This window comes from Cicer arietinum, chromosome 2 (assembly GCF_000331145.2).
Source record: "Cicer arietinum cultivar CDC Frontier isolate Library 1 chromosome 2, Cicar.CDCFrontier_v2.0, whole genome shotgun sequence".
Lineage (NCBI taxonomy): Eukaryota > Viridiplantae > Streptophyta > Magnoliopsida > Fabales > Fabaceae > Cicer > Cicer arietinum.
In genome coordinates, this window is record NC_021161.2 from 1,324,909 (window position 1) to 1,352,216 (window position 27,308).

General features: G+C 29.9%; 2 protein-coding genes across 5 annotated transcripts; both read right to left on the reverse strand.

The window, feature by feature from the left end:
- Window positions 1-571: 571 nt before the first annotated feature.
- LOC101500905 (paired amphipathic helix protein Sin3-like 2) lies at window positions 572-12,350 on the reverse strand. Of its 4 annotated transcripts, XR_012162070.1 has the most exons (24): window positions 11,955-12,350; window positions 11,711-11,792; window positions 10,825-11,040; window positions 10,526-10,706; window positions 10,341-10,439; window positions 10,054-10,227; window positions 9,495-9,780; window positions 8,181-8,317; window positions 7,587-7,662; window positions 7,464-7,493; window positions 6,704-6,897; window positions 6,459-6,613; window positions 6,235-6,362; window positions 5,887-6,141; window positions 5,007-5,675; window positions 4,372-4,496; window positions 3,631-4,242; window positions 3,447-3,544; window positions 2,971-3,109; window positions 2,734-2,886; window positions 2,474-2,637; window positions 2,191-2,302; window positions 1,652-1,875; window positions 897-1,033 (listed from the first exon to the last, which is right to left on the reverse strand). XR_012162070.1 is itself a non-coding variant. In XM_012712646.3 (23 exons), the coding sequence occupies exons 2-23, from the start codon at window positions 11,788-11,790 to the stop codon at window positions 893-895; spliced, it is 4,170 nt and encodes a 1,389-aa protein (XP_012568100.1). In that variant the 5' UTR covers window positions 11,791-11,792; window positions 11,955-12,349; the 3' UTR covers window positions 572-892. The 4 variants fall into 4 exon arrangements, 3 of the variants coding, with proteins under 3 accessions (XP_012568100.1, XP_012568099.1, XP_004489351.1); XM_012712646.3 differs by lacking the exon at window positions 1,652-1,875 and having other exon boundaries at window positions 572-1,033; window positions 9,549-9,780; window positions 11,955-12,349; XM_012712645.3 differs by lacking the exon at window positions 1,652-1,875 and having other exon boundaries at window positions 572-1,033; window positions 9,543-9,780; window positions 11,955-12,349.
- A 5,857-nt stretch (window positions 12,351-18,207) lies between these two features.
- Window positions 18,208-25,650, reverse strand: LOC101501233 (ABC transporter B family member 15-like). The gene is made up of 7 exons (XM_004489295.4): window positions 25,266-25,650; window positions 24,722-24,776; window positions 24,433-24,611; window positions 23,223-23,680; window positions 22,218-22,758; window positions 20,101-21,033; window positions 18,208-19,942 (listed from the first exon to the last, which is right to left on the reverse strand). The coding sequence occupies exons 1-7, from the start codon at window positions 25,509-25,511 to the stop codon at window positions 18,542-18,544; spliced, it is 3,813 nt and encodes a 1,270-aa protein (XP_004489352.1). The 5' UTR covers window positions 25,512-25,650; the 3' UTR covers window positions 18,208-18,541.
- Between the last annotated feature and the right edge of the window lie 1,658 nt (window positions 25,651-27,308).

Consider the following 27,308-nt stretch of genomic DNA (forward strand, 5'->3'; position numbering starts at 1 on the left):
AAGTAATTTCTAATTATGGAAGTGTGATCAAATAAGCTATTTTTTAATTTATAAAAGATAAACCATGAAAATATGCTATAATTTTTTATTGACAACTCTATTTAGTTATCGCGTCTAAAATTATAGTGTCTATAATATTTTAATCTTTCTGACAAGACCACTGTGTTTTTCAAAACATATTGACAAAATTAGATCTGTTAGTCTTCTAACATACATTTCATTATAAAAAATTTTGAAAAAAAAATGTAACATATCATAAAATCTTATAAATATTGTAATAATACTCGTAAAACATTTACGGTTTTTACCGTAAAATATCGGGGCATCAATTAAATACAAAATCATTCGTCTAAATACAAAATCATTCGTCTAACAAATCGACTTTACTTAATTTCCAATCCAACATCAAATTACCAAGACTTCTATCTCTTAGGAATCAAAGGGTAAGACCAAAATAATATCAAACTTGATTAGCATTTCGTAAATAAGGTTAACATTCAACCATATTTTATATACTAACACCATAATAATATATTAAGAAGGATACAAAATAAAAAGAACCACATCACAATTCACAACCTTCTGCATGCAAGCTTGGAAGGGTTGAAGCAACATTAAAAGTGTTGCAACTATTGAAGAAAAGATCAATTTAGTACAATATTCTACAAATAAATAATGAAGCAAACTATTTACAAAGGAGTGGCACTCATACATGTGACCTCATACAGATAAACACATTCCTATGAATATTCCCCCTCCTTCACTTTCATGTAAAATTTCAAGTACATTATGAACTAAATAAAATTTTTGTTCCTAGGTTTGCCACATCAAGACTCTTATATGAACATAAAAGTATGTGTGTGAAAACTCTTCTTCACCATGAATATACAGTTTAAGAGGACGCCAACAATTTGCGGAATCTTTCCTCTCTCTCCTTGCGAGACCGAGAAGATGTCATACTAGATGATGTTCGTCTTTGTCTTTTCCTTCTTGGACGGAAGAAAAAATCTTGTGTGTCAAGAACATAAGAAATCTGCAGATGAAAATAATGTATATGAAGAAAACTATAGATGCAGAATAGTAAAATAGTTAGGAGTAGAAGAACAGAAAAACTATAAGCCAAATCATAAAGAGAGTTGAGAATTAAATAGTTGATCATTGAACTGGACTTAATTCATGACAAGAGATTATAACATTGTGTGCAGACGGCCACTAATGTGCCTGTGCTCATTTGTCTGCTTTTCTTTTTCTGTTAAAATAAATAAAGTTACAATTTTTTTATGATTATTATTTTTTAAATAAAATGTAGTTATTTGATTGGATAAAGAAGAATAATATTGAAAACAGAATAGTTTTATTAGAAGGTAAATAAAATTGGAAGAAAAATTTATATACCAAAACACAATATCTATTAATATATATAGACATTTAAAAAAAATTCAATTATTGGATTGGGTATAGAAAGATAATATTATGAACAAAACAATTTAAAGGGTAAAAATAGAAGAAAAAAATTATACCAAAACTTGGTATCCCCTTTATAAATAAGTATAGATTCTGACACCATCTAGAGGGAAAGTTTTGGTTGTTTTGTTTTGTTTCTAAGAAATAATAAATTATTACAAACAAAAAAACAATAAGATCAAATTACCTTGTCAATGTTAGGTTCTTCAAATTCTACTTTATACAATCAAACATTCAAATCCAGATGTTCATAATGGCACATAAATACTCATGTGCTACAAGAATTATGGTGTTGTTGTACAAGTTTGCAGACCAAACAACAGTGGCACAAAGACCTAATGCCCTTGTTAGATAAACATTTGTTTCTCATACACAATTATACCAATTGTGGGAAAATATTGTTTATTCATCCTACAAAGATGAGGGAAAACTTATTAAAAAATCAAAATAAAATTTTAAGGATTTAAAGAATACACACTTATTATTTTGCCACACCGTCCCACTTTTGTAAGGATATTTTGAAATTGGTCGTATGATATGGAAAAATGGTGGTTTTCATTAGATGACAATGTAAGACTGTTCTACATTGTCAGTGTATGTCCATTAAACGCAATTTTAATATACTTATTTATCTTAATTATTTAAATATTGATAAACTAGTTAAATAAAATACCAAACTGCAAAATGGAAAAATCACATGGCTACAAATATGAAAAAGAAGCATACCTTGGAAGAGTTGCAAGCTATCTTGCATTCCAATCCATTAATTACTTTGACATCTTCCATGACAGCACAAATTGCAGAAAGCTCATCTAAGTCCCCATATTTGGGTTTGTTTCTGAATAGAGAGCAAAATAAAGAGCATAAACTTTATGCATTACCTAATTGAATATAATTGCCAATATATCCATGTAGCTAAAAGTGTCCATATCCATGAATAAAGATGTTTCTGATCGCTATAAATTGAACAAACGTCGATTTTAGCCTCTAAATGACAATTCATCTGTACCTTTCCAGTAAAATGCCATGAGGCTCCTTTTTGACAGGAAGGACAGACAGAAAATCATTGTGCAGATAAAAAGAAAAATTTGGATCAACAGAAACAGCAGAAAACTCGGGTTTTTCGTTCATATTGTCCATGAGCTGGATCGAGAGCCGAGAGGGGCTAGAGGACTGCAATGAGAAAACAACGGAAAATGACATCAACAACAGATAACAATAACAAATCATGAAGTCCAGAACAGAAGTTTCCTTGTCAAAAGGACTTACACATTGAAACCGATATACGTTCTCCTCATGAAGGATGACATGTGCATTTGCATGATATACAGAATCATTTAATTTCCCAGGTTTCCGAGACTTTTCGTACTCGTATAATTGGAGAAGCTTATTGTCTTCCTCGTCGGTTGCAACAGTTTGAAGCTGCAATAACAGTATACATTTAGAGCCATTGAAGGGAAGCATATCACAAGCATGTAGGCAGGGCAGGTGAATAAAGCTACACACCTGTCTGATTAGTTTATATATTAACTTGTCCAAAGTGAATAACACATAAGATTGATTCCCGAGAATTGCCCGACATTCATCTTCAAACTTAGCATTCTCGGCAGATCCATCAAGCAAGTTGTACAGTGCATTCATAAATCTAAAAAAATATATGATCAATTCAGAAGTGAACTGAGCACTCTAACAGTCTAACTTGGAGGTAAAAGGACATAGATAAGTTGTGAAAAACTAAAAATGTACAGTGGAAAACAAACTAAAAACAACTTAGGAACATGTCATTAGTTATTTCCATAAACAATCCCAAATAGTCGTACAAGTGCTGATGACAATAGATAAAAATAAGCTTAAATAAGCCAATCCAAACAGGCTAGGACTAATGTGATTGATTATATAGTATAAGGCTATACCTAATAAATTTAAACCTAATAAGGAAAAAAGGGAATAAAACTCCCCCAAAACATATTTACAGCATGTACCTTGAATAAAGATCTGGGGAACTAGCATCTTTTGCTTTCCATTTCAATTCGGTACCCGTTGAATTTTCTTTCGCAGATAAGATCCTTTCATAAAGAATCTGCCAAGTTCATAAAGGATGTATTACATCAACACCAAGGGAAAAAAAATTCAGCATAAAACACCAAGAATAAACATTATCCTTACTTGATGAAGCCTAAAAAGCGCAAAGAAATCATCATTCCCGTAAAACACCCTTGAGTCCTTCACATCTTCAACAAATGAAACTGCTGAAACATGCTTTGTGAGAGGTTTCACAGTTGAAAGGAACCTCTCTGATAAAGGTAAAGACGAACCATCTCCTCCAGTTTGTGCATCACACAACGTACCCTCAGCTTCACCTTCACTCTCAGCCTTACCATCAACATCATCGTGTTCTATATCTTCCTCCTCCTCATGATCTCCCCGGAAGCATTCATCACCAGCAGACTCACTTCCAGACACATCTTCACCAGCTTCAGAAACATTTTCGCTGTCTTCATCATCAGCATCGGCATCATTATCACCTCCAGCCTCTGGACGGCATTCGTCCTCTCCATTTCTAGACTGATATTTCCTTCTATCAGCATCGTTCTTTGATTGCGCATTTGAATCTCCATAAGCAACAAAATTATCCTCCTCAGAGTCGGCAGTTGGAGATAATTCACCCTCTTCTTTTTCAATTTTGCAAGGAACAGAAGATTCTTCATGGCTTTTAACTTTACTGGTCTCAACTAACACGCCATTGGCCACTGGTACCGGAGCAGTAATGTCACATCCCTGAAACACAAAGATAGGAAGACATATGTATATCAGTTAAAGAATGTGAAAAGAAAAAACAAGAATGAGAAAGCAAAACACTTTTGTTAAAGTAAGAGTTGACAACGGCCATAAATAGAAAACTCATACCTCCACCAAAGGTACATTAACACTTGGAGACTTGGCCATGGCTACAGAGACATTAACACTTGGAGACTTGACCATGGCTACAGAGACATCAGCTTCGGTAGGTCGGGATGGAGTAAGTACGCGGCCTTGAAATATAAACATAATTTAGTATTCAGACAACAATAAAATTAATTCAACAGAAGTGCAAAAGAATTGATTTGAGGCCCTATTTGGATAAACTTAGTTAAGCCCTATTGATTTGAGGCCCTATTTGGATAAACAACTTAGTATAGCATAAGCACTTGTCATATAACTTATGTATAAACTATTTATGTAACAAAAGATAAAGGAAAGTCAAATAGTTTTCATACAAGCTATGTTGTTTTCATAACCTATCATGGTCATAAACGTTTCCATAAGCAACACCGAGGTCTAGTACAAGTGGTTGCTGCGCAATGTGTGAGTGTTGTAAACTACAAATTCGATTCCTACTCACATAAAAAAACTAATTTGATAAACTCTCTCAAAACTTCTCACAAGTGCTTATGCAATAGTAGATAAACTCAAATAAGCCAATCCAAACATGCCTTGAGTAAACATAAATAGAACAACCAAAATCACAAGACATGAATTTCACAACTATGTTGTATACAGACCTGGAGACATATCTATGTTGATTTTGTTCATACTGTTTTCTCCTTTAATTGCAACAGATGCACTGTTCCTCGCTCCTTGTTCATCGGACGAAAACTGTTTACCAAATCCAGGAGCTTTATCACTGCAGTCGACACTTTTCTGCCCTTTATTATCCATTAAAAGGTCATCTCTACAAACAAGTTCGCCACCAACAGAGCCATTTTCTTTATCATTGGCCACAACACTAGTTTTGTGAACATTTTTCACTTCAGTTACTCTACCATCAACATCATTCTTCTCAGATTTCGGTAACCTTGAATTCATCGAAATTGAGTCTTTGTGAGGGCTTCCATCGGCTACTACATTTGGTGCAGCAGAATTTCGACCATTCTGTCCTGCTTTCCTGTCCTCTACCCTTTCTGCCGCATACGATTGGGAAGTAATACCAAGCATTGGTTCCAAGAAGGTACTCCAGAGCCTCATAATTTTATTGAATAACTCTTTACTTGAGAATACTTCCTCACATGAATAGCGAACAAGTTTATACAGGTCCTCGTGAACTTCAGCATCAGAATAGTCAAATTCCAAATGTGGAATGAGAGGATGTTTAGTTCCAGCAGCAATAGACTGAATGATGTCATCCTCTTTCTGCTGCTTCTCTTTAATTTCTTTAATCTCAGCCACCAAAGCTGTATATTAGACCAAACATGAAATAGTACAACAGATTAAGAAGATGATATAACACTAAACTCGCAACCAAGTATAATATTAATATGTACATCACAATCTTAAGCTTTTATAAGATTGCCTCTAATTCAATCTACATGAATTGGTATAAATATAAATAAATAATAGCAACTAAACTTGCAATTCTAACATTATTGTTAAAGACTGACTTACATTTTGTGCTCAAGTTCTTAGAATCTTGTTGCTTGAAATAGAAGCTACGATGATCAAGTGATTTGTAGTGATTCTTAGCATAAATTTCAGCCCAAACTTTATTGAAATCTGAACGACACCGACTCCACTCCTCTTGTTTCTGCTTCAATCGAGTCAATATTACAGGCAGAGCATGAGTGGGGTTCTTACGCAGTATGTCAAGAGCATCAAGACCATGGTCACCGTATAGGCGTTCAATGCATCTTAGATTTAGAACTGCATATATGTGCATCAGACAAAATCAATTCATAATGCTCTAATAATCTAGAGGAATAACATTATTTTTAGATTAACATTTTAGATACAGACCGGTGAAGTGATCTTCAATACGATTCAGACTCTCCAAATTGATCTTATTTTCAGTAATGTTGTTGTACAACTCCTCAGCCCGTTTAGCAGCGGAACTCACAGACTCTAATAACATGTCCAGCTCAAACCTACATAAAAAATAACAATGTCATATTCTCTAAATGCATGTCAACGCATTTTATCTTAAGACAAACGATAAACTCCAAAATGAACATTGCATTTACCTGTCATCTTCACATCTGAACAAGCTTTCTTCGTATTGATTCCTGCGCATATGTTTGAAAGAGTAATCCTCACTTCCCGAAGTCACAGATACCCAGTGATCATTCAATACTTGAGCACCAAGATCAGATCGCTGGCTAGCCATAGGAATTGGATACTGCACAAAAAAAAAAAATAATGGAGCTTCATGATAACAACATACTTTGCCAAAGCCAACAAGAGAAGCAATCAATTTGCAGTTATATACATCAGAAGGTAGAAGCCGGTAGCTTGGAGAACAACGTTTGCAGTCACTAAGGTCAAGTTCTTGAATGGATTTTCCCATGTATTTCTCTTTGTATCTTTCTTTCTCTTTAGCTCCATCCATCTCACGCTTCAGTTCTTTGTCTTTGTCCTCCAACTTGGATGATCTTGATGAATGACCATCAGTAGATAGTGGCTCTGAAATCAATATATTTGAACATTAAAGTTAACCAAATGGATGGAAGAAAAAAAACACTGAAAATTACTCAGCTAATTCAACATCATCATTTGAACGACTCCTTAAATGAAGTAAATTGTAATGCAGTTAACAAATCTGACACCCCTTCACCTCAAAATAAGTAAACAACAACAACAACCAAGCTTTATCCCGCTAAATATGACCAGCTACATGATCAAACGACGCCATAATGTTCAGTCATACAACACATCTCTACCCAACTCATTAATCTCTATTTTTTCTAGGTATTCTTCTGCATTTACCGATTTAACTACCCTACATCTGATCTACTCTCCTTACTAGACAATATACAAGTCTCCTCTCCACATGTCCAAACTACCTAAGCTGAGTTTCCACCATCTTTTCTATGATAGGTGCTACCTCAACTCTCTCTCTCTCTCTCTCTCTCTCTCACACACACACACACACGCTCTAATGTTGTGATTCCTAACTCCAAAATAAGAAAAAGACAAGAGAAAATAGAAGCATAAGGAGAAAAACTGATATTTATTGTATGCTGACATACTTTTACTCATGACACCAGCAAGGAACCCATCTGCAAAAACAAATAGCACAACAGAACCTCAAGGCATGAGAAAATACAATAACAACAAAAACAACAACAAATAAGTGTTTCCAAAACAATTACCAATATTTTCACAACGCTCTAAGAAATCATTGAATTCACTCATGAGATCAGAATACTTCCCAAGTAAATCGGTCACCTGAAACACATATTTCAGAAGGGTCTAAGTTAGGCGAGAGGCAATAGAACTCGCGAGCTACTGCTTCTGCGATAGCGAAACCTATTTCAATGAAATTGCATTCTGAGACACTTTCGATAATGTTAACATGAGAGTTTAACATGACACTTTGGACAATGTTAACATGAGTAACGTTTTTCTGTGACCCTAAAACTTTCTTACATTGTATGCAAGCTCCAATCATTTTCATTTCAGCTAATGCTTCGGTAAATACATACCAAATAATTTTTCCAAAGTAGCATATACAATCAGTTAAAGCATTGAGTGGTAAAAAATGTGAAGCATTAATTCTTTTTCAAGTCTTCTAGTATCAACTAATTTCCATACTTCAACTAATTAAACTATATAAAAATCATAGAGATCTAAAAGGAGCAAACATAACACAAATGATCCAATGTCAGCAAGGAAACACGGAAATGAAATGTATTCCTGCATAACTCTAATCATGTAAGTCACAAAGCAAGCACATAGCCACATACCAAATTTTGTAAATCGTTCCTTTTTATTATTCCATTGCTAAAAATGTGAAGGCACTTCAAGAATGTTTGGTAGTCGTCAGCGCTGCTCAACTTCTCCTTAACTTTCTCACAGAAACTGAATGCTTGACTATACATGCCTGGCATAAATAAAAAATTAAATATATAAATAACACTATTTCGAAAATCATTTAGGTCATCAATGTTATGTCAATTAAAAAGCAGAAAGCTAATAATCAAGAAAGATGCTATCAGGACAAAGAAATATTAAAGAACCCAAGAACTCTAATCAAGAAAGAAGATGCTAACAAGACAAAGAAATACTATGCAACTTCAAGAACTCTAAAACGGCTACATTTAATCATAGATACATTTTTTAAACTACAAATATAAGACTGCAACATTCAACAGTGGCACTAATAGTAAGTTTTATGCATCTCACAACTCAAACAAGGACAAATAATATGACGGTAATAGAAATAGCAGAGTCATATGTGATAGTTTCGTAACAAATTGATCTATGTACAGAGTCATACGGTGTCATTGTCCCGCATATTTCTCATGATAGAAACTGAAATAGCTATTGAAAGTAAAAGAAACTGAAAGCATGAACTGAATTCAATATTCTGTAACTCAAAAGTTATTTGTGATTACAAGGTAATGGGTATTTATAATGAGTCTATCTTCTTAACTGATTTAGATTCAGTTAGTTACAATGTATAACTAACTTGTATAACAGAAAACCAATTTTGTTATACAAGTTAATTGTATAGTGTAACTAACTTAATCTCTTTTGAGTTTGAGAATATAGAAGAGTAATTATAGTTTCCTTTCCTCATCTTAATTTTCTTAGGTGGTGATACTAGTGCATATTACGTCATTGCTCCCTCCATTTAAAAATAACTCAGTTTAACAAAAAAATTGGCCCCAAATTAGGTGTTGTTTTATTTTTCAATGTAATTTTAATTAATTTTTTATTTCAAATTTGCCTCTAAATTATTATTTGTGCATCACTTTCAAGTCATCATATATTACTATGCATTTATGACACTTGTTAATAACCAATAGTTAATGAGGATAGTTCTGTAAAATTGTTACACTTATTCGGTTATTTTCATAATATATGTGAAAGAACCTTAAATGACACTTATTTTAAAATGGAGTGGGCAACATCGAAACAAATAAAAATCTACAGCATATTGAAAACATGATAGCTTACACGAAAAATAAAACAACTGTAAGAACCTAAAATGTAATAATTATATAGATCATGCTTTCAAGCAACATATTAATCCAAAAAAGAGCATAATAGCGTACTCTTTAATGCATCTTTATCATCATGAGAAGCAAAGTCAGAGGCCAAACCATAACCTTCGGACTTCTTAACAGATTTCTTTTTGTCAGGAAAGCGTTGTGAGTTCAAATCCCTGCTGTTATCAAGATCAGGGTCTCTCTCAGCATGATCACGAATTCTTCTATCCCTGATTTCACGTTTCCTCTGCTCCTTGTGCATGTTCATCATCGTTTTGTCGTCATCCAGATCAGGGCGTTCAACACTCAGATCACGATCATGAGAAGGAAACCGGTCTCGCCGATATCGTTGCTGTAAAAATAAGTTTGTAAGACAATAGTTAAAAAATAAACAGTACAAAAATTCAATATGATCCCCTAGTACATGGTATGGACACAGGGTATGATACAACACGGATAGGCGGATAAGAAATTTTTTTGAAAATCAAAATACAACACAGCCTAGGATATGTATCCGAGAGTATCCTAGGAGTATCAGTATCAGACACGTGTCCAACACTGATACTTCTTCCATTTTGAAGTATCCCGACTTCATAATAAGATGGAACATGAACACTCTTACTACCTTTTCTACTTGCATTTGCCGCATCATAGGTGCCATGGAGCTCCGCTCATTAAAGCGCTGCATTGAATTTCGACTGAATGGAGCATGCTGTGTGGAAGGTGCTGCAGAATTATCTGGTAAGAATCTAGTGAACTCATCAAGCAAATCTTCATGGTCCTTAAAAAGGGTAGCAACCTAGAGGTATTGTTTTGAAAAAAAAGAGTAAACATTTCAACCAAAATGTTTTCTTAGAGAAAATAAGAAAAGATTCAGCAGAGTGTCCACAAATATAGGACAAAGGATATTACCTCACTGTAAACCTCACCAATATCCTTGTGCTCTTTGCGATACATATTCAAAATGTCCAAGAATGATTTGTAAACATGCTCATCACTTTGGAATCGATGCTGTGAAAGAAAAACCTACCGGTTACAGCTACGAACCAATGATACCAGTAAACTCACTCGGTAACTGAAATAAAAACACACATTACCTTTATCTTGTTCACAAAACTAATAGCTTCTACGAATTCAACCGTTTTCTTCGGAGGAGCTTCTTCCTCATCAAGTGTTATCTCATATCCCTTTGGCAAGAAAGTGTTAAATCCAAAAATCAAATTGTTGTGCCCTTTGAATAGTTCCTTGACCCTTGCTATGACACCAACAGTGTCAGTCCTAGAAAGAACCCAAAAAGTTAAAATTGAGATCCGTTGATTCTTTAGGCACACCCTTCTGCCTTTCAAAATTCAAAATCATTACAAAGTGTAAAAAAGGTTCAGATTTAAGAATCTACCTTTGAGCCTTGAAATCTTTCATAACCTCAAGGAAACTATCATATTTTTCTTTTTGATCTTGAAACATGTCTTTCACTTCCTTCAAATAGGATAAGGCATCATTGGTAGTGAGTTTCTGGGAAGGAGTTTCTCCTCCACCGCCTCCTCCTCCTCCACCAATAACAACTCCACCTCCGCCACCTCCACCTCCAGGGACTTGGGGTTGGCCATAGCCGCTTCATACAAACAACGCAATCACAAATTCAGATACCAATAACATCAAAAACTATACCAAGCTAATCACAACAAGACATCTAATAATTCTCCACTTGTTCAATATTCACACTATCAAAATTCATAATTTCCCAAGGTTAAAAAAGTATGTAGCATCGACACCTTGGATTAAAAGTGGGTCCGATGTCCATGACATATTAGTGTACGACACAGACACAGAACATGTAATTACATTCAATCATTTCATTTTTTTAAAATTATCACCAGTGTCTATGTGTCGTGTTCGACGTTTGTGCTTCATAGTTCAAAAGTATTAGTCCAGAAATACATGCACACACAAAATTCTTCAATTCAATCCTAATTCTAAGTTAATTTCAACATTACTCATATTACTTGCCTAGTAAGTTTCATACAAAAATAATAATAAGCAAATCAGAATGTTTTTCCCATTTTCAAACACATCCATTCATTTTAACCAACGATGCCATCATACAACAAACTCCACGATCAATTAAATCCAAATAAAAAACCTAACCCTAATTGAAATTCAACAACAATTAAACACCACAATTGAAAATTACAAATTAGGGCACACAACTAATTCAAAAGAGTGAAACACAAAATAGGGCAATAAATCCAATAAGTCGAAGTATAATAATAAAGAATACATACGAATCAGCACGTGAAGAACCAAAAGGGCGTTTGAATTGAGAAGCAGAGGCGGAGTAAATATCATCTCTTACCCTCTTCATACCTGCAAAATCAAAATCAAAATCACAAATTCAAATCAAATTTAAAAATAAAAAAAATTCAATTAATTAAAACAAAATCATCAATAACAATAACAATAACAATAACATTGAATTGAATTGAATTGAAAGAAGACCCAGAAAGTGAAAAGGGAAAAGAATTATACTTTATGAATTTCCCAGATTTTCCCAAGAAAATTATGCTGGGAAAAAACTCGAGTAGATCTCCAAGAGAAAAAAGTGTTCGATCAAAACAAAAGAACAAAATCACAAGAAAAGGTTCGATTGTTGTGTCTCTAATACAACGTTGTTTCTTTACGTTACATAGAAAGAGGAATTGAGAGAGAGAGAGAGAGAGAGAGCGGAGCAAAAAAATGAGAAGAGAAACGGTGGTACGTGCAACTCTGAAACTAAAAAACTCTGAATATTTTTTTTGAGATAAAAATTAAGGATTTGAAAATTCTGAGAGACAGAGAAAAAAAATATGTATTTATGTTGTGTGTGTTAAGAATGAACGAGGAACAAAAACAAGCTTCGTTTTATATGTGTGTATTGCGAAAAATAATGAGAATGTAGTTTTCTTTGAGTTTTTTATGTTGTTGTTTCTAAGTTCCGATACCCATTATAACTAATTTTTTTGATATTTTTCTTTTGATTTTATGATATATATATATATATATATATATATATATATATTTTTTTTTTGTCTGAACGATTCTTTTATTTTTATTTAATATTTATCTTTTAAATGTTATTTTTATGCTTAATATTTTATATTTTCCTATAAAAATATATTAATAAAATGATAAGAATAAATAAGTTTGTATTTTTGTTTTTTTTTTTCCTTCTTATGATTGGATCATATGGAGTATTTGTTATGTTAAATATGGGTCGGGTCAAAATTAGAACCAAATTGAATCCATGTATATTACTACTACTAGTGCTATTTACTACCAAACAAGCCCATGGTTTTTTTGTTCTTCTTTCTTTCCAATTGGTTTTGTGTTATCAACCTTTCAATTTGTTTATTTAACTTGTGTTTTGTGGAGTCCAAAGAAAATAACATGGGTAATGGTATTGGGATCAAGTATAGTACATGTATGATATATGTGTTATTTTTAAAATAAAATAAAAATATTAAAGTATGGGTACCCATTGAAAAAACATGAATTTTTTATATATAAATTAACTAATAGAGTTATACTCTTCAATTCATAATATAGAATCAGTATTAATACAAAATTGAAAAATAAAATATTGTGTTCGATTACAACATCAACAACATTAAAATTAAATATTCAAATAAACTCATCAAATGCATTACTCAAATATTAAAATAAATTAATATTTTCATCTTCAACAACATCAAATAAAAAATGAAAATATGAGTTTATTTGAAGATTTGAGTTATGAATTGAATAAAATTTGTATTATATTGAAGATTATAATTAGTTTTATTTGTTTTGTTTGAAAATTTTGATGAATTTTTTTAAAAAAAATAATAACATTTTTGATATTTTAAGATATAAATGATCAAATTGTTACTTAAAATTAAATAAAAAGACTAAATCGAAAGATAAAAAGAAAAAGATAAATAATTGAGATATTATCTAAAATTAAGTTAAATGATCGCATGAGCAATTATACATTAAAAAGAAATAAGATGAAATTGAATGAAATAATATTTGTTTAACCTCACTATCTAGATCTAGATAATTTATTTTAACTTGTGTGTTAATATTAATTTACTTGGATGATATTTGATTATTTTGGATGACTTTGTATTTGTATTCCTTTTTACTATTTTTCCAAAACATTTGTAAATTTTTATTTTTATTTTTATAAACTTATATTTCAATCTTATTTTTTCTTTTCTTTTTCTATCTCCACTCTTCCCCTCTCCTTTTTTTTAAAAAAAACTTCCCCAAAACTCTAATCTACAAACTCTAAACTCTAGTTCCTTGTTATAAATCCATAAGTATCGGGTATCAATGTTTAGATAAAAAGAATTGACAAAGTGTATATTATGTAATTATGGCAAGTTGTATGTCTTTGTAGGAAGGTGGCTAAAGGAGACCAACACCTTCAATAATGTGAGATGACTTTCATGTTGGACTATATGTTTTTCCTTTGTATCTAAAGTTTTTTTTTTAAATGATATTCATTTATTTAAATTAATAGAAATTATATCAATCGAGAACATTAAAATTAAAGTTGCTAAAACAAAAAATATAACTCTAGGAATAAACTTACAGTATCCAGGTTAGCATAAAACGACAAAGTATCTTTAAATGTGACAAAACATATAAAAATAACAAAATTGAGGTTTCTGGTACTCATGCCTCTAGAACTGCAATGTTGATGTCATCAAAATTATTTATTGAATTTGTACTTGATCGATTTATCAATCTGAACCAAAAAAATATCGCAACAAAACAAGAAAACAATGTGTCGCATCAAGATGGCAAACAAATACAACGTTGCACCAAAGACCAAGAAACCACATAAAAAAAATACGAAAAAAAACTAAATTTGTATGAAAATAATTTATTTAAATAAAAAAGAATAAGAAACAATTTAGATGAGTGATTTCATACCAAAAAATGACCATAAATCACGATTTAGAGGTGCGTGTCTAAAGGTTTTTATAGTTTTATTTTCAAGGTATTTTTATCTCTCAACTAATAGACTTTAATTTATTTACACGGTCAATGTAAATAATTTTCATATTGTCAACCAATCACAACCGTTAAATAATTAAAAATATTTGATTTTTATTAAAACTACACACGATGTTCATTGATTTTATTTCTCCAGTTTTGTGATACTAATCTCGACCATTTGTTCTGAGGTAAATCATATTGATAATTAATCTTTAACCAACTTGCCCATCGAGTCATTACAGAATCGAGAAGTTTATTATGTCCTAATTTGGAATCAGATATTGCATGTATTCTCAAAAAATCTATCTTTATTTTATTTTTAAGAAAAATAGATCTTTCATGTTCATGAGATTCAAAAACAGACCTGAACTTATACTTATATTCATTACTAACTTGGATCTGTGGTATGTACTCGAAGTGTAAAACTTTTTGCACTAAAACTCTGATTAATAATCTTATTCTCAATTAACTTTTGTACCAATTTGTCTTTGCATTTTTTGATATAAATTAGGATCTTTTGTTTTGTTAAATTATTTATTTATTCTTAAAATATATCACTTATTTAAAGTTTGAATTTTTAAAATAAAAATCTACTTTAAATTTAATTGATTAGACATACAGAAAACCCTAACTACATGATTGTATACTATGTCTTTGTCATGTGAAATTGCATAATGGCAATTTGCAACTAGAGAGCTCCTTTGCAGCAACTTACATTCATGGTATATAGCGATTGCTTGCATTTTTTCAATCTTTGGAAGTTGACAACATGTGACCTGCACTTTCCCTATATGATTTTTAAGAAGTATCCATAACCTAAAAAATATTTATCATGAGATGAAGGGAATATAAATAAATGTAATTAACTTCATACTTGTTAAAAGATTAAAGTTAGTGCAAGTAATGTTTTTCATCTTATAAGAAATATATGCATTCTCAAAAATGTAATTTTTGAAACTTTTTCAATTAATATAAAAGAATTATTAATTAAATAATATTTATGTTAATGAAGAAATGTTTTGACAACCACATCACTATATATACTAAAAATAGTCAAATTTATTTACATTTGATATTACTAAGTATCTTTTAAAACTAAAAATATATAAATTTTTTGTTTATATTCAAAGTCAGAGAAAATGTTAGACCTTGATTTCTTATAATTATGGTGCACATTATAAATAATATGAATCGTTATTTTAAAATCAAACAATTTAAATTATATAATTAATTTTACATAACTAATCGCCCATTAATTCAAATAAAACAATTAATAGTTAATGACTGTAATTAAAATAAATGAATAAATGTAAGCCTCACATATATAGTTTAACTTTTTGAGGCTGTCCCTCTTTTGTTGATGTTGCTCTGTCTTGCAAATCTAGCAGATTTATTTTTCTATCGTTAATGTTTTGTTGTCAGTTGTTGTTGGCTTGGATCCATGGCCCCCTTTTAATTCACCCATTTATTTTAATTTTAACTATTTACAAAAACACCTCTTGTAGTTCTTGGAATACTCTAAGTGACAAAAAAGGAGAAAAAGAAGTTGAAATTTTTGTATCCTTATTTTTTGGTGTATTATTTTTTATAAAATTCATTTCACCTTTTTTGTGATAAAAATTTCCTTTCATTTTGATTAATAGTTTTTCATTGATTTCATCATAAATTCTATCAACTATTATACATTGTTCATTTTGGAGTAGTTATTTGTCTAAGATATAATATAATGTTTTCCTATGCAGCAACTAGGAAGAGATGTTGATTTTTTAACTTAATTTTAGTTGGATATGTTAGAGTTTGTGGTATAGGGAATAAGGATTCTTTTATGAAGATTAAATTATTTGTATTCAAAGTAAAACAATTTAAAGGATTATCTATGTCTCCATTTGTAAAACTACTTTTGATAAATAATGAGAATTAAAAAAGTTAATAGTAATATTAAATTTGTTAATAATTTAAATTTTTATATTAGTTTATCTTTGAAGAGATAGAGTTGATTGATGACTTATAAAATCATATATTTAAAAACGGAGGTAGTAATAAGTTGGTTTTACATGCATTATTTACTTCATGCAATCTAAATGTAGGGCTAAACATTGAGTATGAGTGGTTCTGACTCAATTTTGACAAACCATTTAAAATCGAGTATACAATTTTTATATATAATTCTGGTTGATTTTTACATCAGTTTCAATGAATTTCGGTCAATGCAAGTTTGTGAGTGATGCACGAGAGTTGGTTCGTGATGATAATTTATTTTTTAGGCCATTCATTTTCTTTAATGTTTTGTTCATTTTATTTTCAAAATAATTTTTTAAGAAAATAATATATTGAGTTTTTAATATATTGATTAAGTGAGACCGAGATATCTGCCCAAAGAAATATATATTTTTATATCTAATATTTTAAGTAAAGTAACCGTAAGGTTTTTTTTTTTTTAATATATCTATATTTATAACTTTGTTGTTGTGAAATCTAATTAATGTGGAATAAGATGATGTGAACTGGTCATCATGTTGGGCCTAGATTTAGAGCCCGACATCATCAAAATTGGGCTTGGATGTTGGCCCATTTGTATATCCTGATCTGTTTAATTAATGCACTGAAAGCCCTTACTCTTATATATATTATAGTTTCATCATTTCATGTCAAAATTAGCAAGAAAAAAGAAAAGCAACATTGACATCAGTCCATTATCTCTTATAGCAACTTTGACAATGAGGACGCGTTTAAGTCAAACAATTTAAATAAGAGCTTATTAATAAGCTTATGACTTATGACTGAAAAAAGCTTATGACTTATTTTTGTATATACATCTAAGTACTAATATAAGTGCTTATGCCACAATTTCCTGAAAGCATTGAAGCCATTATTTTGTAAAGTGGTTTGGTTTAGAAAGAAAATACAATACTTCAGTAAAACCAAACTAAAATGTTAATTATCTGCCTCAAATCAAACCAAACTGAGTTAGTATAAATGTTCACTGCCCTGATTTTTTACTTTCGAACGGAATCAAATTTTGTCAAATTGCTATTATTAATTGATATTAGAATAGTTAGAAAAAATTCAAAAAATTGAATTAAACTGAATATTAAGACGGTTGAAAAAAAAAATCAAAAGTTAAATTAAATTATATAAAAAAAAATCAATTAGTGATAAATAGTTCACGAATCAAAACAAAATAAACTAGTTCAATTTAGTTTGTGAATGGTACATCACAAATCAGATTTTTCGATTTGGTTTATTTATTTAACATCTCTAATCATAAAAAATAGATATTTTGAACCTAAGCATGACAAAAAGTGCTTATTTAGGATTATGGTTGTTGTATGTTAACAAAGTCATCAAATAAGAGCCCATTCCCATCTTTTCTTTGTTGTAAGGCCTTGACATTTTCATATTCTTTTAGGATGGTCATGCAATAAGAATGTTATTGGCTAATAATGCTCATTCACTCTTAGTTTCACAAGAATGTTCATTAAAATATTAGGTTATTTGAAACTGTCGAAAAACTAAAGACTTGTTAAAAGACATATTGTCTCTTCAATTATTTAGTTTATTAGACTTATTAACTGATGTACTACTAATGACAAAAAAAAACATCTTTAATGATAATTTTGTTACATAAATTATACCAACTTGGTAATCATAGGAGAAATAAACTTTTACACCAAGTTGTTAGGAAACATTGTGATTCAAATTATTCTACACCAATATATATACATTCAAGCAAAATTGACATTAACCATTAACCATATTAACACAAGTTGCACATAAGGGATAAAACAAGACTTATTAGCAAATAAGTTTCATTTCCCTAACTCCTCTTATTTTCAAGATTTTAATCTTAGGATATAGAGACCAAAGACTACAAGATGTAAACTATATTACAATATAAACATAGATAATAATTAACACAATTATAGACCATCAATTTTGATGATTGAGCATATAGAAAACTCTGAAAATTAAGTGACAACAAATTATCCTAAGCCTCTTCTCAACTTGCTTTTCACACCTATTACTACAACAACCTCATCATTCTTCATTTTATCTTGTCCCTTCGAACGTGACAACTTGATCTTGTTTCATTAGTTGATTTCATTTGAAGAATCAACAATTATGTTGGTTGGTCTTCTTTGTAAACTGACCAAAGAGTAATAAGCTCCACTTGATCCCTTAGCCAACAAAGATGAATGTGTTCCTTTTTCCACAACAGTTCCCTTATCTAAAACAGCAATCAAATCACAATTTTGTATAGTACTCAACCTATGAGCCACAACCACACTTGTCCTTCCAACCATAACCCTTTCCAAAGCATCTTGCACTAATTTCTCTGATTGACTATCAAGTGCACTTGTTGCTTCATCAAGAAGCAACACCTCTGGATTCTTCAATATAGCTCTGGCTATTGCAATTCTTTGTTTCTGACCACCAGAAAGTTGAACTCCTCTGTCACCACACCATGTTTCATAACCATCTTTTAAGCTTGATATAAAATCATGAGCATTAGCATCCCTTGCAGCCTCTATAATCTCACTCTCATCAACTTTCTCACATGCTCCATATGCAATATTTTCTCTTATAGTACCACTAAACAATGTTGGCTCTTGACTCACAAGTGCAATGTGTTTCCTTAATGACCTTAAATGATAAGACTTTATATCTCTACCATCTATTGTCACTATTCCTTTAAGTGGATCATAAAATCTCTCAATTAGTCCTATGATTGTTGATTTTCCAGAACCACTCTGACCAACCAAAGCCGTAGATTTTCCGGCATCAATTTTAATTGAGAATCCTTCAAAGATCATTACATTAGGCCTAGCTGGATATGAAAAATGTACATCATGAAGTTCAATTTTTCCTACCAACTTTTCACCTTTGTAACCTTCTAAATCATCAGGCTCAATTTTAGTATATCTATCAAGGATTGCAAAAACTGATCCAACAGCATCAGAACCTTTAGCAAGATCAGTAGTCATGCTACCAGCATCAGCAATAACTCTTCCAGTGCTTACCAAAATCATAAAAGTCTCAAATAATGCCTTCGCAGTAATATAACCTTGAGACACAAGTTTTCCACCATACCAAAAGTCCAAAGCCCAAGCACAAAAATTGATGCTTTGTGAACATGCAAGCCCAATACCTGCATACCAAGATTGTTTAATGCTTTCATGACTTGGGCCTTGTTGGGCTTTTTCAAGCATTTTCAGGATTCTATCTTGAGATGAAAAAGCAGTGATGGTTCTTAGATTTGAAACAGCTTCAGCAGCTATTTTACTACTTTCATCTTGGGCCTTAATGGATTTACTTGACATTTCTTTAAGAAGAACCCTTCTTGTATAGAAACAACATATGATAATTGGTTGAACTGCTATCATAACAATGGCTAGCCTCCATGCAATTACTAGTCCCATTGTGAATGCTATTACCACTGCTGATATGGTTTGTACCACTAAAGCCAATCTATCACCCACCAAAGACCTTACCTGGATTATTTATTTGAATAAAAAAAATAATAAGTTAGAGAAATAAACTATACCATATCAAGATAATTTTTTTTATACTATTAGACAATTACCACCGTAGTACACTGCATAACAATTAAACTGTTGAAATAAAATAAATTTATTTGAAGAGAACATACCACATTGGCTTCTTTGGCAAGTCTAGAGCAAATAGCACCTGAAGAATTTTGATCCTCATCAAACCATCCAACTTCAAAAGTGAGTATTTTAGAAAGCATTCTTTCTCTAACTCTCTTTGTCAAATACTCTCCCATATAAGCAAAACTATAATGTTGAAGCACATTTACAATCATTGAGAACAAAGCTAATCCTAGAAAACAAAGTGAATAAATCCTAATTTGCTTCTTGATCTCATCATGGTCATCCAAAAAATAAACCGATATAACCGACCCCATTGAAAATGCATATACGGGTTGAACCGCACCGAATAAAACCGCATTTAAACACCCCAAACATCCTTGCTTCCACTCTGGCACATTCATTGCCAATAACCTTCTAAAAGAAGGAACCTCTATTTTATTATTATTATTATTATTATTATTTTTATTAACAATTTCTTCAACAACTTGGTTATTATTATTATTATTAGGAAGAACAATATCATCATTGCCACGTGTCATTGAGTTAAAAGAACTTGAACGACTGACGAGAGTACTACCACTACTCGTGTTTCGCACGTGGTCTCTATTAATGATAGAAGGAACGTCGTCGTTTTGATCACTTTTAGTTTGTTGGAGACGAACGAGGGAGGTGTAAATAGAATTGTCGTTTTGAATAAGGGTTTGATGAGATCCAGTTTCGGCGATGTTGCCGTTTTGAACGACGGCAATGATATCTGCGTTTCGAATAGTGGATAAACGATGAGCGATGATGATGGTGGTTCGTCCAATTGCAGCTTTGTCTAGAGCTTGTTGAACAATTCGTTCAGATTCAGAATCAAGTGCACTTGTTGCTTCATCTAGCAATAGAATTTTTGGCATTTTAATTATGGCTCTTGCAATCGCAATCCTTTGCTTTTGTCCTCCTGACATTTGAACTCCCCTCTCCCCAACCTGTAATAGTAAACAAACAATTCTTTTTTATTATATAACAATTTTTTAGGATTAATTTGCAAAAAGTCATTAAATTATATAATTAATTAGGGAATGTCAACTATTGATGTCCATGTATATTACGTTTCAGGTAGTTTGCATTCAATGCATCATTTATATATTTTTATTCATCAATTATAAAGTTAGGAGTTGTATATTGAGATATATTGTTTTGAAAGTGATGTATGTGGTAATAATTTGATAGAAAATTATGGTCAAGATAGATGTTGGCCATTAATGGATTTGTCTCCTAAAAGCTATTTGAAGTCATGCAAATTGGAAGGGAGTGATAAGGTGCTTCATATACGTGGACCACCAAATTAGTAAATAGTAAGTTTTTGTATTCAATACAATTATTAAATTGTTGTAACACATTTCACATGAATGGACTTAATGATTAAAACACAGAATTGTTCATGCCACTTACTTCATGGCTTCCTTGTCATTCATTTTGTTAGCATCTATATATATATGGCCACATGGGTGAAAAGTCATAATGTTTTAAAATAAAAGTTAAAAGAACATAAGAAACTTAAACTGATATTACTTTTATATTTAGTACAATTTTAATTAGAATTTTATGATTAAATATTAATCCCTTTATTTTGTCTTTAAGTCTTGACCAAAGTTCTAAATTGCAGTCATAACTTGCCACATTCAACATTTATTTGCATTTTAGTGCAATATCATGCTTCAAAAGACAATGGAACTATAAATTAAAACGAATGTTAAATAAGTTTTTAGTTTTTAGAAAATTTTGAAATTTCATTTTTAGTATTTGTGAAAAAAATCACATTTATTAGTCTTTACATATACTTTTGAATGATTTTTTTTGTATACATGTATATAATATTATATAAAGTTTCTCCATAAAAAATAAGTTCCAAAAATTTATAAGTCTATAATTTACGGACTTTTATTTAAAACAAATGACATTTAAAAAATTCATATTTAATTCATCCCTAATTAAAAAAAATTCTAAATGTGTGTAGATACACTTTTAATAATATTCTAAATATACTTGTAAAATATCATTTTATCTTTACACTTTCATTATTTTCTAATAGAAAAATTTTACTTACTCGTAGATGCATTTGTTTAATATCAAAATGACAAAAGCAACCAAATATATATATAGCACTAACCTGAGTATCATATCCTTGTGGCAATTTTGAAATGAAATCATGAGCATTAGAAGCTTTAGAAGCTTCCACAATTTCTTCATAAGTAGCATCCTCTCTTCCAAAAAGTATATTCTCCTTAATACTTGTTGCAAATAATGCAGGTTCTTGACTTACTAATCCCATTTGAGATCTAAGCCATTTAAGTTGCAACTTATGAATAGAAATTCCATCAACAAATATCTCTCCACTAATTGGATCATAAAATCTTTGCAAAAGTGATACAATAGTTGATTTTCCAGAACCACTTCCTCCTACTAATGCCAATGTTTTACCTGATGGAACTTTTAGACAAAAATCATGTAAGATCACACTCTCTGGTCTTGATGGATACACAAATTCAACATTCTTAAATTCAACTTCTCCCAATACTTTCTCTATAACCTCTCCTTCCATGTTTTCAGAATCTATCTTTGGAACTCTATTTATCATTTCCAGTATTCTTTCTCCTGCAACACTTGCTTCTGAGAAATATTTTATATTGGATAAACCAGCTCCTAAAGCCCTGTCACACAATAAAACATATATATAATTAACAAAAAAAATATAAATCACAATTACGTAAAAATCCTTGATACCGTTAAGAATCACAATCAAATATTATTGACAATGTCTCCTTTATGGTCATTGAAACTTAAAAATCACGATGACACGACCATAACCACAATCACATACCATTTTTAAAACCATGTTTAAACATAAAATTCACAAAATATAAAATGAACTGATACTAATAGAAAAAGTTAAGTTAATGAAAAAATTAGACAAAAAAATTGAATTTGATACACAATTTATGCGTATCTAACATTTAGACACGAACTTTATGTTTTTCTGTCTGTACGAAATATTTGAGCTGACACTAAAAAAAAAGTTGAATTATCAAAAAATAATTTTCCGGTTGTTAATTCAACTTTGTTCTAAATAATATGAAATTGAATAAAATGAGATAAAGGGTAAAAGTGTAATTACAATCCACCAAGTGCAATAGAAGCTCCAACTGCAAAGACAGTACCACCTTTAGCACCATGATACATAACCAGTCTGCTACCATAAAAAGACATAAAAGACCAAATTGCAAAAACAACACCATTGCTTCCTACGGCTAATCCTTTAGCTAAGCCTTGTTTCAATCCTAACTTAACTGATCCTTGTAAAGCATTAGAGAAAGCATCAATGGTTTTGCTTTCACCAACAAAGGAATAAACAGTTCTTATGGAAGATATTGCTTGTTCTGCTATTGTGCCAGCTTCATTATACTCTTCTTTGATTTTTCTAGCTAAATCCATCAAAGTTCTTCCATACATGAGACCAGGAATCACAAGTAGAAGCACAAAAGGGAAACCAACAATGGCAAGTTTCCATAACAATGCAAATGCTACTATGTAGCTCCCAATGAACATAGATGCATTCATCAAAAAATTTGGGACCTGTATAGTTTTGATCAAGTTAGAAGAAATTAATTAACAAAATATTAATGTCACAAATGTAATTAAAGAAATCAAACTTGTTATACAAAATAAATGTATTTTATGTCCATTTATTTTATTTTATTCACAATTTTGGTCCTCTTTCATATAAATTGGAAAATATACAGGGTCTTTTGGTTATAGACTATAAAAAAGTTACTTAAGTATTCAATAAATTATAAATTATTTTTAAGAGATTTTAAAGAAAAAAAGAAATTATTTTGTGTTTGTTTAATACAATGAATTTTTTTATTTTTAAAAAGGGTTATATAATTTTTAGTTCTACAAAATTTTAAAGTTTATTTTAATCTCTATGCATTTTGAAGTTTTAAGCCTTTAGAACTTTCCTATTTTATTTTTGGTCCATGGTTTTATAACAACTCATATTCATATGTACCATTCAAATTTTTTAATAGATATTTATAAGTATGTTAAGAATATTATAATAATCTCTTCTACAAAAACACTAATTATAAAAAATATTTTTTTAAAAAAAACTACTAAAAATAGCTTATTTGAATCGGTTTTTAATTTTTTTTTTAAAGTCGTAACAAATGGAACAAAATAGTCAAAAGTGAGTTTTTTTACAAATAAATATCAAATTTAATGGTGGAGATGTTTTGGAAATTATAAAAATTGAAGGACTAAAATCGTAAATGAACAAAATAAAAGATTAAAAAAAACATTTAAATAAAAGTAATTTTTGTTTATACCTTTTCACTAAGAACATCTTGAATTACTAGGCTGTCATTTGAGACACTGATGATAACTTCTGATGTGCTTGTAACATGTAAATCAAAGAATGCAACTTCTTGTCTAAGAATTGCTTTTAAGTACCTAGCTCTCATTCTTGCAGCTTGTCTTTCACCTGTTCTTGTCCAACAATAACCCTCTGAAATTCCTCACAAAGTCAAGACAAAAAGGGTCCAATATTAATATATATACTTGTGTATCATATAGACAAGTAAAACTCAAAATTAGTAACAAAATTGAAAAACTCACCTAGAAAACAAGCTACAAAAGAAACACAAGCCAAATATAGCATAATAACTGCATTCTGCATCACAAAGTTAATAAAGTTAAACCAAATAAGACTAATTTTATTTTCTTTAGTGCTCTCTTTATATATATAATCTACATTTCCTCACTTTTCTTCACCAAAATCTCATTAATTAAATTAAATTAATCCAATGATTGAGAGTATATTAATTAAATCAAATTAAATTAATCCAATGATTATATATTCTCAATTCTGTTGGATTAATCTAAAAGCTGAGATTTGACTAAAGAGAATAGAAATTAAGTTGAAATTCTCTGTTTTTTTATTTTTATTTTTATTTTTATAAAAAATAATAAAAACTTGCACTATTAGCATATATTACAAATATATATATATATATATATATATATATATATATATATATATGATTTTATACACTTAAATTTGTCATAATAGAGTCTTTTATTTCTTTTGAGAAACAGAAAAGGAGGGAAGAGAAAAGATTGAAGTTTGTTTATTAGATATTAACTCAATTGAGAAAAAAACCTTATTGATGTTATGAATAAAATTGTTGCTTGTTGTGGTAGAACTACCACCAAGAGAGTTCATAATTTTGCTTGTGATAAACAACACCAAAGGTGTCATTATGCCATCACCAATTGCACCAAGCAAACCAAAAACCATGAAAAACCAATCTAAAACATCAGCATGCATGAAAATGGATTTAAAAGATCCATTTTTCTTTTTCTTCTTGCTAACAATGGAAACATTTTTGTGATCACCACCACCCATTTGACACTACCTTTTTTATTTATTTATTAAAAAACAACCAAATATAGAATATTAATTTTATGACTACTATGCATATATTTGTACTTTGTTCCAACACAAGCTTTCAATATAGTTTTGCTTGTTATTCAATTTTGTAACATTTTTGTGGGAATTTATAGGGAAGAGTTAGTGGGAAGGGGGGGTGTGAGTAGTGGTGGGGACAGTGAAACAATAAAAAGGGTGGAGGAGTTTTGGTTTGAGTGATTCGTTCATTATAACACGTGGAGTGATATAGTATAAGGAGGGTGTGTATAGTAATTTTACTATTTTTTAGTCTTTTGACTATTTAATATAATATAACAATGAATCTTTAAAAGCGTCATTAATGACGATTGGAAGTTGTGCAACTTAATTAATAGAAGGGTTAATCTTTTTTTAATATGTATAAGACAAATAATAGAATATATTATTACTTCTAGTTTTATTAGAAATAAAAGTGTTCATTTTATTGGTCTTTTATATTAGAAATGTTGACTCACTTATTAATTTATTAAATGCTACTCCTCATGTTTCTATTAATAAGATCATATCTGCTCTTTATGTATAAAAGTTGTTGGTACAGTTATTGTGAACAAGTATCTCGAAAACATTTAAGAAAGAGATACTTAAATAAAAAAGTTACACATTTATTGATTCGAAATACTAAAGTGTGTTATTTTTAATAGATTCTTTTTTTTAATAAATATATATGTTAAGCACCTTTAAAACATTTGTTAGTATAATTTTTTTTGTCAAATTATTATTTATATATAGATACGTATCAAAATATTATATTTTATTATTGAATAGTTTTAAGAAATTTAATAATTTATAAACTTAATTATAAATAATTAATATTTTCAACCTACAAAATTTTAAGACTTAAATGATGGTCCAACTTGTACAGGTTGTAGATCGATCTGTAAGATCAAATTATAATATTAATAAAAAATATATTTAAAAAATAAGTAATAAATTTTTTAAGTAATTTGCACAATATCTTATCTAATAACAAATGAATGTGTCACACAGAGTAAATTTTATTTATAATAAAATATAATATACTGATATTTAATAAAAATAATTTAATAAAATTATTATTATTTATCATATTTTTAATATATAGAAAAATTGTCAAATACTACTACAATAGTTATTTTATAATAGAGAGTATTATATAAACTTTTTTTATATAATAATATATAAACTTTCATCACGTGAAAGCTGGCAGAGTAATTGAGGGAGGCATGACGAGGAAGAAAACATAAATTGGTTTTTTTTGGCTTTTTCCAAAAAAAAAATAAACTAAAAATTGTAACAGTTAATCATGTAGAAAAAGGGTTCACAATATTTATAGCAGAATTTTTTTTTTTTTTTTTTTTTTTTTTTTTTTAAAAAAAAAATGAATTTTGATTGAAGTAACGTGCGTTCCTTGAGTTGAGACTATTCAGTTTGATGAATTAATTCATTGATTCACTTTAACATAACTCTAAGAATTTTTTTTTAATGAAGTTAATATGTTTATTTTATATAGAAAAATGATTAAAATACTTTTTTTGGATACTATGTATTGATAATATTTTTTTTATATTTAAAGACAAATCAATAATATAAATTAAGATTATATTTGAAAAATAAATAAATATATCTAATAGATTGTATAAAAGCTTATATTTAACGATATTTTTCTTCTTCTTATAATTAGGAACATACATAGTATTTGTATAGAGTTGAAATGTATATATCTTTTTCATCTTATCTTAATATATATATATATAT